Source organism: Rattus rattus, chromosome 18 (genome assembly GCF_011064425.1).
Source record: "Rattus rattus isolate New Zealand chromosome 18, Rrattus_CSIRO_v1, whole genome shotgun sequence".
Lineage (NCBI taxonomy): Eukaryota > Metazoa > Chordata > Mammalia > Rodentia > Muridae > Rattus > Rattus rattus.
The window spans coordinates 27007931-27023788 of NC_046171.1; the positions used below are offsets into that span (position 1 = coordinate 27007931).

General features: G+C 51.1%; 1 protein-coding gene across 1 annotated transcript; it reads left to right on the plus strand.

The window, feature by feature from the left end:
• Positions 1–204: 204 nt before the first annotated feature.
• On the plus strand, positions 205–14362 carry Tbata (thymus, brain and testes associated). Its single transcript, XM_032888685.1, has 9 exons — positions 205–353; positions 1644–1891; positions 4486–4644; positions 5658–5737; positions 9334–9525; positions 11189–11270; positions 12033–12177; positions 13409–13461; positions 14283–14362. The coding sequence occupies exons 1-9, from the start codon at positions 310–312 to the stop codon at positions 14360–14362; spliced, it is 1083 nt and encodes a 360-aa protein (XP_032744576.1). The 5' UTR covers positions 205–309.
• The last annotated feature ends 1496 nt before the right edge of the window (positions 14363–15858 follow it).

The following is a 15858-nucleotide window of genomic DNA, read 5'->3' on the forward strand; positions in this document are numbered from 1 at the left end:
TCTGAACAAAGCTTTACTCCTGTGTTTAGACATAGGTGAAGTCACTGGGTTTGGGCTGTTTTGGACCCTCTGGATGGGGCTACTCCCCCAGACAGCCTAAGTCAGGCAACTGTAGGAGTTTCTCTTGTGTCTGGGAGAGAAATGACTGGGTGAGACAGTGTCCAGCTTTATCAGGTGTCGTCGTCCTCTCGCCCTCAGATCCTGTGTTCCAGTTTGCACACCCGCCACCAGACCACGAGAGCTGTGCCAGCCATCGAAGACGCCGGCATTCCCAGTCTAGTCTTTTCATCTCTCATTGCAAACCCTGCTATGACTACAGAGGTGAAACAGCTGGATGAGCATCCTCTAGTGAGGTGAGGCCCTAAACGCACATGGGCTGGAGAGGAGCGTGTAAGGCAAAGGGGAGATGGGGCAGGATAGCCTTGGAGGAAGTTGGTAAACAGGGGTCCAAGGTCCAGGGAAAGCCTTTCCCTCACCTCAGAATGCCATCTATCTCCATCTGCCGAGGGCCTGGGTGGCTGTGTTGACACAGGTCTCTGAAATACACAGGAGGAGGTAGGGCTACAGCAGAGGGGCTCTGGGGTTTCCAGAGACTTCCCCTTTATTTGGGAGTAAAGGAAGTCTCGTACTGGGTACGACCGGCACTTCAGAGAGGTTTGCTTTCTTTCTTTAAGACCCGGATTGCCTAGAGCTGAAAGGAAGGAGAATGGAACAGGCTACTCAGGGGGCCGCCCAGCAACGTCTTCCCAGGAATCGGGGGAGGCGCACCTGGCTTAGTATATTCCCAGCCCACCTCCACTCCACCAAGGGACCTCCCTCCAGCCAGGGCCAGCAAGAGAAGGAAGTGCAGAAAGCCACCAGGCAGGTGGTAGAGTGCAGGCTCTCCTGGGACACAGACTTCGGCTTCCTTCAGGGACAGAGACTAAGCATCCTCAAATCCTGGGCAAAGGATGGGTTGCTGGGAACCTGAGACAGCTGGTCTCCAGCCTCACCTAGCAAGACAAGAGTTGGACGCTTCTCGCGTCCTGCTCCCCCACCCCCACCCCACCCCACCCCAGCCGCTTTGGCGTCTGTCAGTTCCGCGTCTCCAGGGAGGGACCACGTGGGCAAAGGACTCACTAAGACCACCCTGGTCTTGGCTCTAGTTCTGACCCCTGGGTGCTGAAGCTAAGATAATAATGACCCAGGGGAGGTAACAGCTAATTTTGGGGGGTTGCCAATTTTTTGGTTTGGGGAGAAACTTATGTTGGGGCCAGCCTCTGTTCCCGGGGAGTGTATATAAAGGGTGTTTGGCACCTCGTAGGGGATGAAGTGACTAGGTGGGTCTGAGGTTTCTCTTTCTGGTTTTAGATCTGGTCTCAGGAAGAAAGCGGGGATCCTGGGAGGTTCCACCTGCTTTCTGACAGATGGGCCCCAGCTCCCCACCAAGGCATCTTAGGAAGACAGAGGCCCACTGGGACCAAATGGCATCATTGAGAAAGGATTCTGGGGGAACCAAGCTTTGTGGGGGGTCCTAGGGTGGGGGTGCCATAAAGGCAGACTTCAGCCTCTGGGGCTGGGCTTCATGATAGGCACTTGAGTCCTCGAGGCCTGGTGAGCCAGAGGAAACACCACTGGTCTCTCTTTAACCATCCCTGCTTCAGTCCAAAGACAGAGCCCCAGCCTGAGAAGAAGCCGGAGCAAGTTCCAAGGAGCCACGGGGATGTTGGGTTCCAGAAAGAGCCTGTGGTCCCAGGCATTGTGGACTTCGAGCTGATCCACGAGGACCTGAAGACCACAAAGCCCCCAACACTGCAACCAGCACCCGGTGCCTACCGCTTCGGACGCCTCAGCCATCATTCCTTCTTCTCGAGGCACCACCCGCAAGCACAGCGAGTGACTCATATCCAAGGTACGGCCGAGGGCGCGGGATCTGGCCACAGGGACCTGTAGCGGCGGCGGTCGATTGGCAGAGGGCGCAGGATCTGGCTGCGGGGGGGGGGGGCGCTGCAGAAGCGGGGTTGGGGGGCGGGAGGAGGTCAATCGCTGATTGATCTTGAGATCTGCTATAGAAGCATGCACTCACATTTCCCTGGTAGAGTCAAGAGAGTGTGGAGGTCCTAAGGCTGCCCCAGTGGCCAAGCCAGGACTGAGATCTGGGGGGCTAGAGGAAACTGCGGCCTATAAGGGTGACTCCTGACTTCCGACTCATGCTGCTTGGATCTTTTGGCCATCAGTCCACCCACCCATCCATCCACAGCATTGCGAGCTCCGAGAGGACACTTGTGTGGATTCTAAGAATATGACGACAGACAGAAACAGACTACTGTCACTGCTGTCCTGGAGCTGAGGGATGAGACAGAGTAAATGTCTGGGTCGGGCTACAAGAGGGGAAATGGCTATTTTCAAAAGGTTGTCACAAGGGTCCCAGTAAATTACATGATATTGAGAAAAATTAAAGGACAAGTGAAACCCGTGGGCACAGGTCAACCAAGTGCAAGAACGTCCTGCAGAGGGACACAGAGGTCCTGGCTCTGTTGGAGGTACAGCAGGAGAGCCCCTCGGTGTCTGGGGCAGGACACCAAGTAGAGGAGAAGAGATGGGTTCAGACAGGCATTGGAGCCAGATCGGGTGGACAAAGAGGCCACTGGTGCTGCCTTAAGTCACCTCAGCCTGACATAGTGTATACTCCTGTAACCCTAGCATTTGGAATGCAGAGGCAGAAGTATCACCACGAGTGTAAAGCCTGGTCTACATTAGAGGTCCTGCTTAGCCTGTGCTACCTAGTGAGATTTTTGCCTGAATAATAATAATAATAATAATAATAATAATAATAATAATAATAATAGACAACGTCACTTCACTGATTCAAGTGAGACCACTGGGAGGGTGACAGCCCAGAAGTGACCATGAGAGATATTCGAACAAGGTCACACTGGCCTTGATGGAAGCTAAACCATGGAGCAGTGGAAGATTCCATAGCTCTGGTCTAGAGGTACAGAAGGGAAAGGATTTGACCACTGACTGCAGGTGAGGTATACAGGGCAAAGAGGCATCGACGTCACTCCTTATTGGTCAGCTTGGGCAATAGTGGACCAGAAAACCCTAATACCAAGAAGCCATCAAGGGCCAGTTGGGGAGGAGGTAGAGGTGGGGAGGAGCCACTGGCAGAGGAAGCAGAACAGGCAGGGAGATACCACTATGAGAGCCATTTGGGAGGGAGCAGCGCCCTGTGAGGACATGTGAGAGCAGAGCTTTGGATTCGCAGGTTGAGAAAATTAGGAGATGATAGAGAAGATGAGGAGAGGTCAAGAAGCCAGAAGAATGAGGATCCAGAGGCCAGAGCAGCAAAGGCCTCGCCACACTGTTCCTTGCCTCTGGATTGGTGATAATGTGATTGATTGTTCAGACCAATCTCTCTCAGATCAAGACTCTCCTCCACCCTGTATAGCTTTTCTATTGTTCTTACTGCACCCCCCCACTTGTGTGTGTGTGTGTGTGTGTGTGTGTGTGCGCGCACATGCATGTTCATGTGTGTGCAGGTAGAGGCCAGACAATAACCATAGCTGCTGTCCCCCAGGCACCATCCCCATTTGGCTGATGGCTGGTCCCGTGAGCACTAGGGAATCCTCCTGCCTCCACCTACCCAGCTCTAGGATTATAAGCCTGGGCCACCATGCTTGGCTTTCTGTGTATGTGTGTGTGTGCACATTCACCCTTATGAATGTGGATGAACCTGTGGCCAGGTTTGCGTGTGGAAGTCAGAGGTCAGCCTCAGCGGTCAGTCTTTGCCTCCTACCTTGTTTGATACAGAGTATCTTTGTTTTTCCATCATATATGCCAGGTTAGATGGCCAGCAAGCTTCCTGGGTATTTTCTCTCTTCCCCAAATCTTCCCCTACATAGGAACACTAGATTATACAGATGCCTTTTATCTGACTTTTATGTGGGTCCTGGGGATTCAAACTCAGAACCTCACATTTGCATGTCAAGTGATTTTACTCACAAACCGTCTTCCCTAGACCTTTTTAAAAAGTCATGGGTCGGGGTTGGGGATTTAGCTCAGTGGTAGAAAGGCCCTGAGTTCGGTCCCCAGTCCGAAAAAAAAAAAAAAAAAAAAAAAAAAAAAAAAAAAAAAAAAAAAAGTCATGGGTCTAAGTATTGGACACAAGTTCTCTTGCTTTCAAGGCAAGCACTTACCAACTGAACTGTCTTCCCAACCCTTGTGTCTTTGCTGTAAACTACCTACAATTCACTGACCTGTCACGTAAAGCCAGAAGGCCCTCAGGAGGAGGTCCCATGAAGACTGTCTTGCCTCTGTGTGCCCAACTCACTGGTGACCCTAAACAGGCCTTCTTGTCCTTGTGCCCACGAGTAAAGTGGCTGCTGGTCTAGTTGTGGGCTCTAACACTATGAGTTTCTAGTTACAGGAAGAGGAGGACCTGGAGCACTCCCCGCCCCTCACCAGCCCCCTGGGTCCAGCCCACAGATCTCACTCCCTCTGCAGATATCGCCGGCAAGCCCATCTGCACGGTCAGGGACGAGTTCTCTCTGTCGGCCTTGACTCAGCCCTCATTCTTATCCCCCTGTGTGATGGGGATGCCTACCGTCTCTGTTCCCATTGGGGATCCACAGTCCAATCGGAAGCCCCGGCTTTCTACTTCCGGTGAGTACTTTGGCCAGGCGGTTCTACGGTTCTACGTGGGGCTCATACCTTCCCCGAAGTATGTGGTTGGGCAGAGGCCAGTGAAGGAAGGAGCCATTGTTCTTCTAACCGGGTCCCCCTTTTCTCTCATTTCCTGCCACCTGCAAATAGTGTGCCTGTTTAAGAAGTAATGAAGTTAAGCCGATTTGGGCCATAGTCATGTGACTTGGCGCTAGAGACGAGAGCAACACCTTATGTTTAGTTATATTTAGTGTCTTGTAATATTTAGTGACAGGTACTCTGGGGCAGAGGTTTATCCGGACCTCCAGCTGTGATGTTGGAGAGACTTTGGAGGTCAAGCCCTACTCTTCTGTTCCAGGGATGTGTGTGTGGGAGAGCCAGGAGGATAGGGTGTGGAAGAGATCCTGCTGAACAGGGTGACAGCCAGTTCAGGGCAGAGAAGTTTGCTCGCTGCAGAACAAACACTAAACCTGTCTTGAGAGTCACTTGCTGTCTTTTTTTTTTTTTGTAGATTTATTTATTTATTATATGTAAGTACACGGTCCCTGTCCTCAGACACACCAGAAGAGGGCATCAGATCTCATTACAGATGGTTGTGAGCCACCATGTGGTTGCTGGGATTTGAACTCAGGACCTCTGGAAGAGCAGTCAGTGCTCTTAACCTCTGAGCCATCTCTCCAGCCCCGTCATTTGCTGTCTTATCAAGAGACACGGCATCTTTCCTGAATCTCAGTGTAGGCTCCAGGCATCTCAAGGGGGAAGAGATATCAGATCAAACTTCTTGCATTTAGACACAGTAGCCTAACGTCCTCCAGCACGGAGAGGACTCAGGGGAGACTGCCAACATTAGCAAACCCTGATCCAGGGCATTTTCTAAGCCTTTGGGACAGAAAGGCTTACAAAGTGAGGGGCTACTTCTATCTAGAGCCTTTCCTCTCCATCCCAGTCCTGATGTCACAGGGGCGGCAAAACAGTCAGTCACCCCCTCCTCTTGTCCTGTCATCTCCTCTCAGCCACCTGGAGGAAGAATTTAAAGGACCTGGCTTCCCGAGTGACTTTCTTCACTAAGGAAATCGCGTCAACAACCAATGAGGTTGGTGTTGAACAAAGAATGGAGACTAGAAAAAAAGCCTTTGTAAGTTCCTCCAACGCTCAGCAGCTGGCATGGGAGAGGAAGGACCCTCATAATCATGAAGGTGACAGTGAAGGTCAAAGAAACACAAAATCACACCTAGTAGAGAAATCCAGGAAGTGTCCCCAGGAGTACCCTCTAAAGCAGCGGTTCTTAACCTGACCCTTAAATACAACTCCTCATGTTTTAGTGACAATCCCCCCAATAAAATTATTTCCATTGCTACTTAATCACTGCAATTTCATTAGTTATGAATCATAATGTAAATATCTGACAGGCAGGATGGTTTTAAGAGACCCCTGTGAAAGGGTCGTTTGACTCCCCAATGGGTCACAACACACAGTTTGAAAACCGCTGCTCTAGGTTCCTCCATGGATGCTTATATGAGGAAGACTTCTGAACAGAGAACCCCCCTCCCACCCAGGCCCATCTCAGGACATCCGAACCCAGGGCCTTGCGCTTCCTAGGCAAGCGCTCTACCACTGAGCTAAATCCCCAACCCCCATCTCAGGACATCTTAAGAGAACACAGGGTATGGAGAGGTGAGAGGTGGGGGGGGGGGATGACTTTGAATGTAGGGAGGAAAACATTCTTAACGTCCCACACTAGTTAGGATCCAGTTCCATCAGGAGTGGAGAGTCACTGGAGGCTTTCAGACAGAATGGAGATGATTTCAAGGGTCTTATTCCAGGACAAAATGCTAAGGGACAGACCTGGCCCTTTTTAATGGAGTGTGTTTTGGTCAACCTGTGTGTAGAGGTGGGGACATGGCTTCTTGTCCCTGCTTGCAGCTAACTCATCATGGTGCTCAGGGTAGCTCAGTTGAATGTCCAGGTCTCCTCTGTTTTAAAGTGAGAAGAAAAATGGGTTTGGCGATGCACATCTCTAATCTCAGCACCAGGGGGACAGAGGCAGGAGGATTACTGCAAGTTTAAGGCTAACCTGCTTTCCACAGTAAAGTTCCAGGTCTGTCAATGCTACTTACTGAGGCTTTGTCTCAAAGCAAATAAAAGTAAAACAAAGAAAAAAACATGGGGGTGGGGTTTGGGGAGAGATAGTAAACTCTATAGCTAGAATTTCAAGGACAGGAAGCTCTAAGCCTGCCATGCACCCAGAAGCTTCCTGGGGCAGAAAAAGAATGTTAAGGGCTGGGAACACAGCTTCTTCAGAAAGCACTTGCATATACATATACATATACATATACATATACATATACATATACATATACATATACATATACATATACATATACATATACATATACATATACATATACATATACACATGTGTGTATGCATATGAATATGTGTATGTATATGTTATGTATATGTAGTATATGTATATACCACTAAACTACTGACAGGCATAGTGGAACATGCATTTAATCCCTTGGAGGGCTGAGGCAAGAAAATCTATGTGAGTTTGAGGCCAGCTTGGTCTACACAGTGAGTTCTAACATAGCCAGATCTATGTAGAGAGACCCTGTCTCAAAAATAAAATATAAAATACACTTATAAAGCATGAGGACCTGAGTTCAATCTTCAACACTCCCCTTTTTAAACTTTTTTAAAAGCCTTTGAGGGTTGGAGGACTGGAGAGATGGCTCAGTGGCCAAGAGCACCACCCGCTCTTCCAGAGGACCTGGGTTCAGTGTCCAGCATCCATATGGTGGCGCACAAGCAGTCATAATTCCAGTTCCAGGGGATAAAGAAAAGATACTCACTGCACACATGTGGTCTACCTCCTTACATGCAGAGAAACACACACACACACACACACATGCACACACAGGCTCGCACGTATACAATCACACACATACACCCCTCTTAAAAAACAAAAAGCTTGACATAACAATGCATGCTTATAATCTTTGCTCTGGGAAGGCAGAGATGAACAAGATCCAGGCTAGCGTGAGACCTTATTTCAGGGGGAAAAACCTGTAAGGAATGACACTAGAGGCTGTTCTCTGACTTCCCTGCATACACATGCACACCTGAGCATCCATATAGACCTGTACACACATGAACATACACACCCACACACACATACAAGCACAGACACACAAGCAGACACACACACAAGCACAAACACACAAGCAGACACACACAAGCATAGACACACAAGCAGGCACAGACACACAAGCCGATACACACACACACAGACACACAAGCAGACACACACACAAGCACAAACACACAAGCAGACACACACAAGCATAGACACACAAGCAGGCACACACAAGCACACACACACACACACAACACAGACACACACACCACACATACACACACACACACTGTACACACAATGCACACATACACACACACACCACACACACACCACACACACACCACACACACACCACACACACACACCACACACACACACACACACACACACACACACACACACACACACACACACACACACACACACACACACACACACACACACACACACACACACACACACACACACACACACACACACACACACACACACAGGGTTGGGGAAGCAGATGGAGAAGGAAGGATATTAAGCTGTGAGGAACAGACCTCACACGGAGGGGCAGCTGAGCCAGGAATTAGGGTGGAGTGTGGGAGTGTGTGGAGAGTTGAGGGGAGGGAGGTAGAGGGGTGATGGTGGAGGTGCCCACAGTTCGTGTTCTCCTTCACCAGACCAGAAGGGGAAACAGCGGTATCTGGGAGAATGTTGTGATATGGGGGTGTCCACTGAGAGTCAAGAATAGGGAGGGCGGAGGGGGAGGGGAGTGAGTCGAGGCTTACCTTTCCCAGGCAGAGAGGGGAGGTAGAGCTGGTGTCCCAGATAAGCAGAGCCCAGTCTGAATGAGAATGAGGGCTGAAGAGTGTACCAAAGGGGCTGGAAGAGAGAAGGCCTTCCTCCAGACTTGTAGGTGTGGCTCTTTAAGGCCTTCCTCCACAAGCCTTAATGAAAGGATGGTCCTCGCTTTTCATACCGGTTTATTTGGAGGTGGACTTGAAAGGCATACACTTTATTCAGGGTGAACCAGGAATTTAACACTTTTTTTTTTTTTTTTGGAGCTGGGGACCGAACCCAGGGCCTTGAGCTTGCTAGGCAAGCACTCTACCACTAAGCTAAATCCACAACCCCAATTTAACACTTTTTGAGGGAAGGAATGTCCAGGAAGGGAAGGACTATCTAGTTACCTCATTAGCATGGAGAAGAACTCCAGGTGTCTATGCTACCCAGTGCTATGATCCTCAGTGAGGTGTCATGGTTACCTGCTCCACGGCAGATAGAGGCAGACAGGGAATGGCCCCCCTCTTGCCCGTCTCAATTCAGAGATTCCAGGTATTTGAGCTCGTTCAACGTTTGTACCATTTTTTTTTTCTTTTTTTCGGAGCTGGGGACCGAACCCAGGGCCTTGCGCTTGCTAGGCAAGTGCTCTACCGCTGAGCTAAATCCCCAACCCCTGTTTGTACCATTCTTAAGCTGTCTGGTGGCACAGTCCATGCACCCATCATGCCTTCTGCCCTCGCTGGCTCCTAGTGAGTCTCTGCTCGCTTGTGTTCCAGCAGAAGGACGAGCCTCCTATGAAGGATCCTTCTCCGAGAGAGCAGGGGGCCAAGTACTCAGCTGAGACTGGTAGGCTTATCCCTGCTTACAGCCATGCCCTCACCCGCCGAAATCGCCAGGCCCAGCGGGGCCACACTTCTGGCAAAGGTGGAGGAATCCAAGCCTCCATTCTGCAGGACCAGGAGCTGCTGGTAAGCCCCTACTCTGGAGGCAGGGACTGCAATGGTCTCAGCCTCCAGGTTCCCAGGCCTTCCGAGCCAGCACCCTGTCTGTGGGAGGCTTCTTCAGAGAAGCCTCCTAAGACGGTAAGACCAGAAAGACCCTGTCCCAGGATTCAGCTTCCTGGGCTCTGAGCCCCTCTGCCTCTAGACAAGCCTGTTGTCATCCTGACCCCCTCTACGTAAGTCCCCTTTCGTGGGTCATTGGCCAAATTGGGACCATACGTGTGTTACCACTGTATTACAACTGAAGAGGATGTCCATTGTTCTTGAGAGAGCTGCACAGACCCTGAGGAGCTTGGGGGCAGGGCCTGCAAGCGTAGCCTAGCCTGGGCCTTCTGTTGCTCCTTTTCTCACGGAGGCTTGAAGTGGGCCCCACTGTGTGGCCGTGATGCCAGTGATCCCTATGAAAATGCGGGAGTGTTCTCCACAGCCCCTTAAAGGCCATGCTTTTGGGCCTAGCAACATGGATAGAACAGGCAGATCCCAGGATCTCCATTCAACAGATGAGGAGGTTTGGGGTCTGTTGGATAGTAGTCTATGGCTCAGGTCCCAAAAGGATGTGTAGGCAAAACCAGGCTAGAATTGGTACTTTCTCCATCATAGGGCGGCCTCACCGCACCTGGAGTTAAGTTCTCAGGTCCCGTGGGGAGGGGGCCCAGGGCAGGTAAGGAGGACGGGGAGAACTGGGAAGGGGCAAAGGGCAGCTCAGGGTGGGTCACCACTGCAAAGGGATGCTGGGAGACTCGGGTGGACATCCAGCAGGTACAGGCCTGAGGAAAAGCCCAACCCAGTTCCTACTCCACCAAGGATAGGTGACTGGAAAATGCTAAGGAAAGCCCACTTTCCTAGGATTCCTAGGGCTCCACCTCCTACCTCCGGTACCCCCTCCACCCCTCCATAGCTACAGACAGCACCGGCAACCTGGCCTAGGAAGTCCCCCGAGCACATCCAAGAAACAGACGGAACATATCCTGCCACTACTTGACCCGAGGCCACAGAAAAAGCCACCGGCAAAGAAAGCAGCTAGGGATGGAGATTCCCAGCTGCTCCACTGGATGGAACCCCTCACTAAGCATTTGGCAGAAACCACCCAATCTGGCCAGCAGGCTGCCAACAGCGAGTCCCCTACCTCCTGGCAAACATTTCCAGATTCTTGGAGCTCCAGGGTGGGGAGGCCCTTGGGGTACCCCAAGTCACCACCCAAAACATCCCAGCATGCAGGACTCGGTGCGTCTCTGAGGAAGTGACTGGCCAGCTCTGATTTTGCTGTCCCAGTGAGGGGCCCTAGGTTCTAACCAGCCCAGTGGAACTGTGGTACTGAAGGGTTTACCCATCTGATAGCTGAGGCTTGATTCTGTTCTAAAGTCCCTATTTGATGGCTTCCTTCCCAGGCCCCACGGTCTTTACCTGACCTGCAGGGAGCTTACGTGTATCTGCACCCCTAAGACTATTGTGACAAAAAGTCCCCCCTCAAAGTGCTAGTTCCCATGGAGGAACCTTTAGGGGAGCCAGTTTAGCTAAGCTCAGAGACTGATCCCATGTTGAGGGGAGGATCCTGCTGTTCCCTAATACATTTGCCTGCACTTGCGCGGCAGGGAATCCTACTGACCATGACCTGTCCTCTTACACTCAGATCCTGGAGCTTCTTTGTCAGATTCTACAAACAGATTCTCTAAGGGCTATCCAGTTCTGGCTGCTCTACGCTCCGCCAAAAGGTGAGGACCCCCAGAACGTGGTGCTCTCCCAGCTTCTATTCCAGGGCCTTCTCTCCTTTCGTTTGGGAGTTCAAAGCATTCCAAAGTCTTCCCATCATCACTTCCCCCAGCAGAATTTCTGTGGCCCCATTCCTTGGTGGGAACCCTTCTTTAGTACCAACCTCAGGCATAGGTGTCTGGGATGAGAAAAATAAAATCCAGATTGCACCTAGCAGACACAGTCCACCCACCCACCTCCTTCTGCACCCCCCACCCCCCTCATCCCCGTTGCTGTAGAAAGCGTATGCACATGGTTGCAAAGAGGAAGAACACACAGGCTTGTCTATAAAACATATCTGCTTCAGGGCAGGGTGGAAGGGCACATCTCCTCGGAAGGAGCTAAAACTCACTCTCAAGGTTTCTAGATAAGAGGAGGGAGTTGGAGGGGAGGGGTGTAAAATCCCAGATTTCCAAATGTGGTGGGGGGGGCAGGGAAGGAGGGGGAAGGGACAGAAAGGGCCAAAACCAAAGTGCATATGGGCTTTCATGGTTGGAGAGGGTGCTGAAGGGCTAAAGGACTCTGCTCACATAGCTACAAGCACTGTGGGGGACCTTCCTTGGAAGCAGGGGTTGGGGGAATTTGGAGGGGAGGGGAGTTTTGGCAGGGAGGTGACCTTTGAGGAATGTAGCACTATTAGAGAAAGCTGTCCTTCACCAGGGTCTGGGCTGGATGAGGGAAGAAAGGGGCAGGGCTGAGCATACTGCCCCGGGCTGCTTTTTCAGAAAAAGATTTGGCTTTGGGGCTTCTACAGACCGCCTTGGCTCAGCTCATCCCCCAGCCTCTCCCCTCCATCCCAGCAGAGAAGCTGTGGCACCAACTTCAAGAGCTTCAAGACCCTCCTCAAGAGATACAACAGGCAACCTACAGGTGGGCTCCGGCCCCTCACCGGCCCTTCTATTCCCAGAACCACACCTTCATCCATCGCCGCCATAGTCCCTGGTTTACTGACCCACCCATCATCCCAGCATTGTAGATGGGGAAAGGAGGGTGGATCCTTGAACAAAGCTGGCCAGCTACACTGATTTATGTATCAGTGTGCATTGAATACAGTTGAGAGATCCTGCTTCTGTGATCAGGACAGAGAGCACCCACGTGGGTGCTGAACTTTGGGTCCTCGCACACTTGCACAGCAAATGCCATCTCCAGCCGAACACTGGGGACTAGAAAAGTTGCGAGGCTGGGAAAAGGTCACGTCTGGAAGGAGGAGGAGCACAGGTCTACAGGAAGTAGGAGGAGTCAGGAAAGGACAAACTGCAGGGAATAACATTTGCAGTTACAAGGCTGAGAAACTGGCTCGGGTTTGGGGGAGGTTTATTTTGGTGGGTAGTTGTTTTTTGTTTTGTGGACCTGGCTGGCCTCAAACCTGCTTTGTGTTTGAAGATGACCTTGAACTCTTGATCCTTCTGCCTCTGCCTCCTGAGTGCTGGGATTACAGGTGAGCACCACCACATTCTGAACAGTGCTGGGATGGAACCTGCCTTGGCACCAGTTAGGCAAGCGTTCATCAGCTTATCTACAAAGGACTAGCTAGGGCTGGGGTTCATTGGTAGACAATTTTACAGGCTCTGGTTTAGTTCCTAATGTTGCAACATTGTAACTAAGCCAACCGGAAAGAGAGCAGCAAGGAGGGCAAGTTCTAAGGTATGATTGGATGAGAAACCCCAAGTTGGCCTCTTCATCCCTTCTCTGAAGCCTTCTGCTAGAGTTACAGGGAAAATGAGGTGAGGGGCTACTGCAGCTTAAGGCTGGCTCACACAAGGTAGAAGAACATTAGCCGCTTGTCCAGAACCAGCTTGAAAGGCAAGGGGCTATGGGAAAGGCCATAGTGGTGGCTGTCCCATATGACTCCAGACAAGAGAACCTTGGTTCCCTGTGGTGTCAGCAGGCACAGAAGGACAGCTCTCAGGCTCCTGCTTAGGAGGTGCAGGGAGGTGCCTGGGTCCATGCATGAACTGCACTGCTCCAGGCTCCTCAGGAGGGGTGTCTTGCTTTTCCTGAGAGCTGGTGGCTTATCACACCCGTGCCAGCCACCAAGTCCTACTCGCCCGACCACCTGTAGACTCAGCCTCCCGAGCCTGTCTTTTGTACTTGGTTATAGTCCATCCCTGAAGAAGACGAAAACACCACCTGTATCCAAGACAGACAAACCAGGTAAGAGTCCTCAAAAGGGTTCGCTGAAGCCAGCTCCGGCTGGATTCCTGCCCAAGGCGGTTGGCTCACTTCTGCATGCAGCAAACGTGTATTGAAGACTTACTGTGTATCAAGTTGGGGGTCGGGGAAGTCGTGAGGGAAGGATTGGGACAAGTGCCTATGTCATCAGGGTTTATTTCTTAGAGAGGAAGTATCCAAAGGACAAAAGCCCCTGGGAGGACAGTAGGTGAATCAGGGAGATCTCCCTGTCATAAAGCATAGACTCTCCCACTTGGGAATGCCCAGGGAGAATCTACAAATAGAACTGATGGAAGACCAAGCTGGACAGGGTATCTGGGCTCTGTTAGGGGGGGTGGGGAGGCAATGGAGGTAAGACAAGAGAGGGTGAGCCACTCTGGAGGTTATGAGCATGATGCGGCATGCCCCTGTGGTCGATATGCGAGGCATGGATGGCAGTGAAAATGGCAAGCAAGGACAAGGGAGCCAGGAAAAAGGCCCCTGTGGTGGACATAGTATCTTAGACCAGAGAGTGTGGGGGTAGGGTGGCAGCTGGAGGGGAAGAAGAGAATGCTCGTCCCCAGTGGACTTGACTCTTCCTTGTCAGGCTGTGCAGGGTCCCAAGCACTCAGCAGAGTGTCTGGCGGGCGTGCCAGAGGGGCTCGATTCACGTTCGATATCTGGAGGAGAAGGGACCTGGGTGTAGCCGGGCTCCCACAGGGGAACCAGCTTATTTCAGGTCCGAAGGTGAACAGAAGGCAAAGCAGACCTTGACCTCGGTACTTCCCTGTCTGCTCTCTTTCTGTTTCCTCTCCCATCCCCAGAGTACATGGGCAAAGCTCAAGTCCTCCTAGTACATCCGATGGAGAACCCAGAGGAGAAAATGACCAAGCCCAAGGCCTAAAGCTGAGGAGCATCGCTGACAGCACGGAGACTTCTGCGTAGATCAAAGGCAGTTAGTTAGCTTGGGGAGGGAGCACTGGCTCCTGTCCTGCTTCCTCGACTCCAGCCCCTGGCCGCCAAGAATACTCTACTAAATAAAATACTGCCCTCCCTCCCTGGATGAGGGCGGATCTACCCTCAGGAGTGTCTGTGTTTTGGATGGTTTATTCTATAAAAGCAGTGTCCCCTCCCAAGGAGCAAGCCCATGGTAGCGCCCACAGTTAGCAAAGGTCTTCACGAATTCACATAATCTCCCACAGGCATGCACAGAAGCCTGTCTCGTAGGTGATTCTAGATCCTGTCAAACTGACGCCGAACATGACCATCCCAACCACCACGCCTGGCCACCTGTGTTCATATTAAAGCACCTCGTTTTTAAAGCCCTTATCCCTTCCCCCCTCCTCAGTGGCAGTCTAAGTGACAACCGTGCCCATTGCTGTTTCTCTGGCTTCACCCTTACCCGGACAGTAGATTTGTTTCTCAATTACATCCATTCAAGTTTCAAAAATGTGGTCAAAACTAAGGGGAAGGTTACCATCTAAACCACCAGGGGGTGGTGGTTTAAATAAGAATGGCCCCTAGGCTCACAGGTGTGCTTAGGGAGTGGCACTGTTTGAAAGGATTAGGTGGTGTGGTCTTGTTAGAGTGGGTGTGGCCTTGTTGCCACACCCACTTGTGTCACTCATTGTCTGTGGGCCTCGAGGTTTCCCAAGTCCATCCCCGGCGCGGTGTACCTTCCTGTTGCCTGTGGACCCAGATGTGGAACTCTCAGTTACCTCTCCAGCACCGTGTCTGCCTCTGTTCCACCATGCTTCCTGACATGACTGTATTGGATCCAATGTCTGAAACTGTAAGCCAGACCCAATGAAATGTTTTCCTTTGTAAGAGTTGCCTTGGTCATGTCGTCTCTTCACAGTAATAGAACAGTGATGTAAGACAGAAGGGTACTGACCCCTCCATTGTGAGACTGTCCTTCCCTCCATCTTTTTATGTCTTGCAGAAGTGAGACTCTTTCTTGTCTTTGTCTTGCCTGTTTGAAAAACTACCACACAGATACCTTGGATTAGGTACTGCATAGACAACTGAAGTTTGTTTTACCTTCTAGAAGTGGAAAAGTCCAAGGTCAAGGCTCTGTAGTTATGGTATCTGGTGAGGACCTGTCATTCTTGGATGAGGACCTTCTCTATGCCCTTGCATGGCACAATGGGAAGACAGACTCCCCTCAAGCCCTCTTGGAAGGGCACCTAATCACTACTTATTCATGAAGTGAAAACCCCCATGAGCCAATTCCTTGTATAGGCCTGTTTTTTTCAAGTTGAGACAGGACTCTCCATTTAGCCCCATTCAGACTGGCTTTGAACTTAGTCTTCTTGGTTCAGCCTCTCTAGTGCTGGGATTGCAGATATAAGCCATCACCCCTTGGCCAAGTCCCAATTTCTTAACACTGTGAGTCACCTT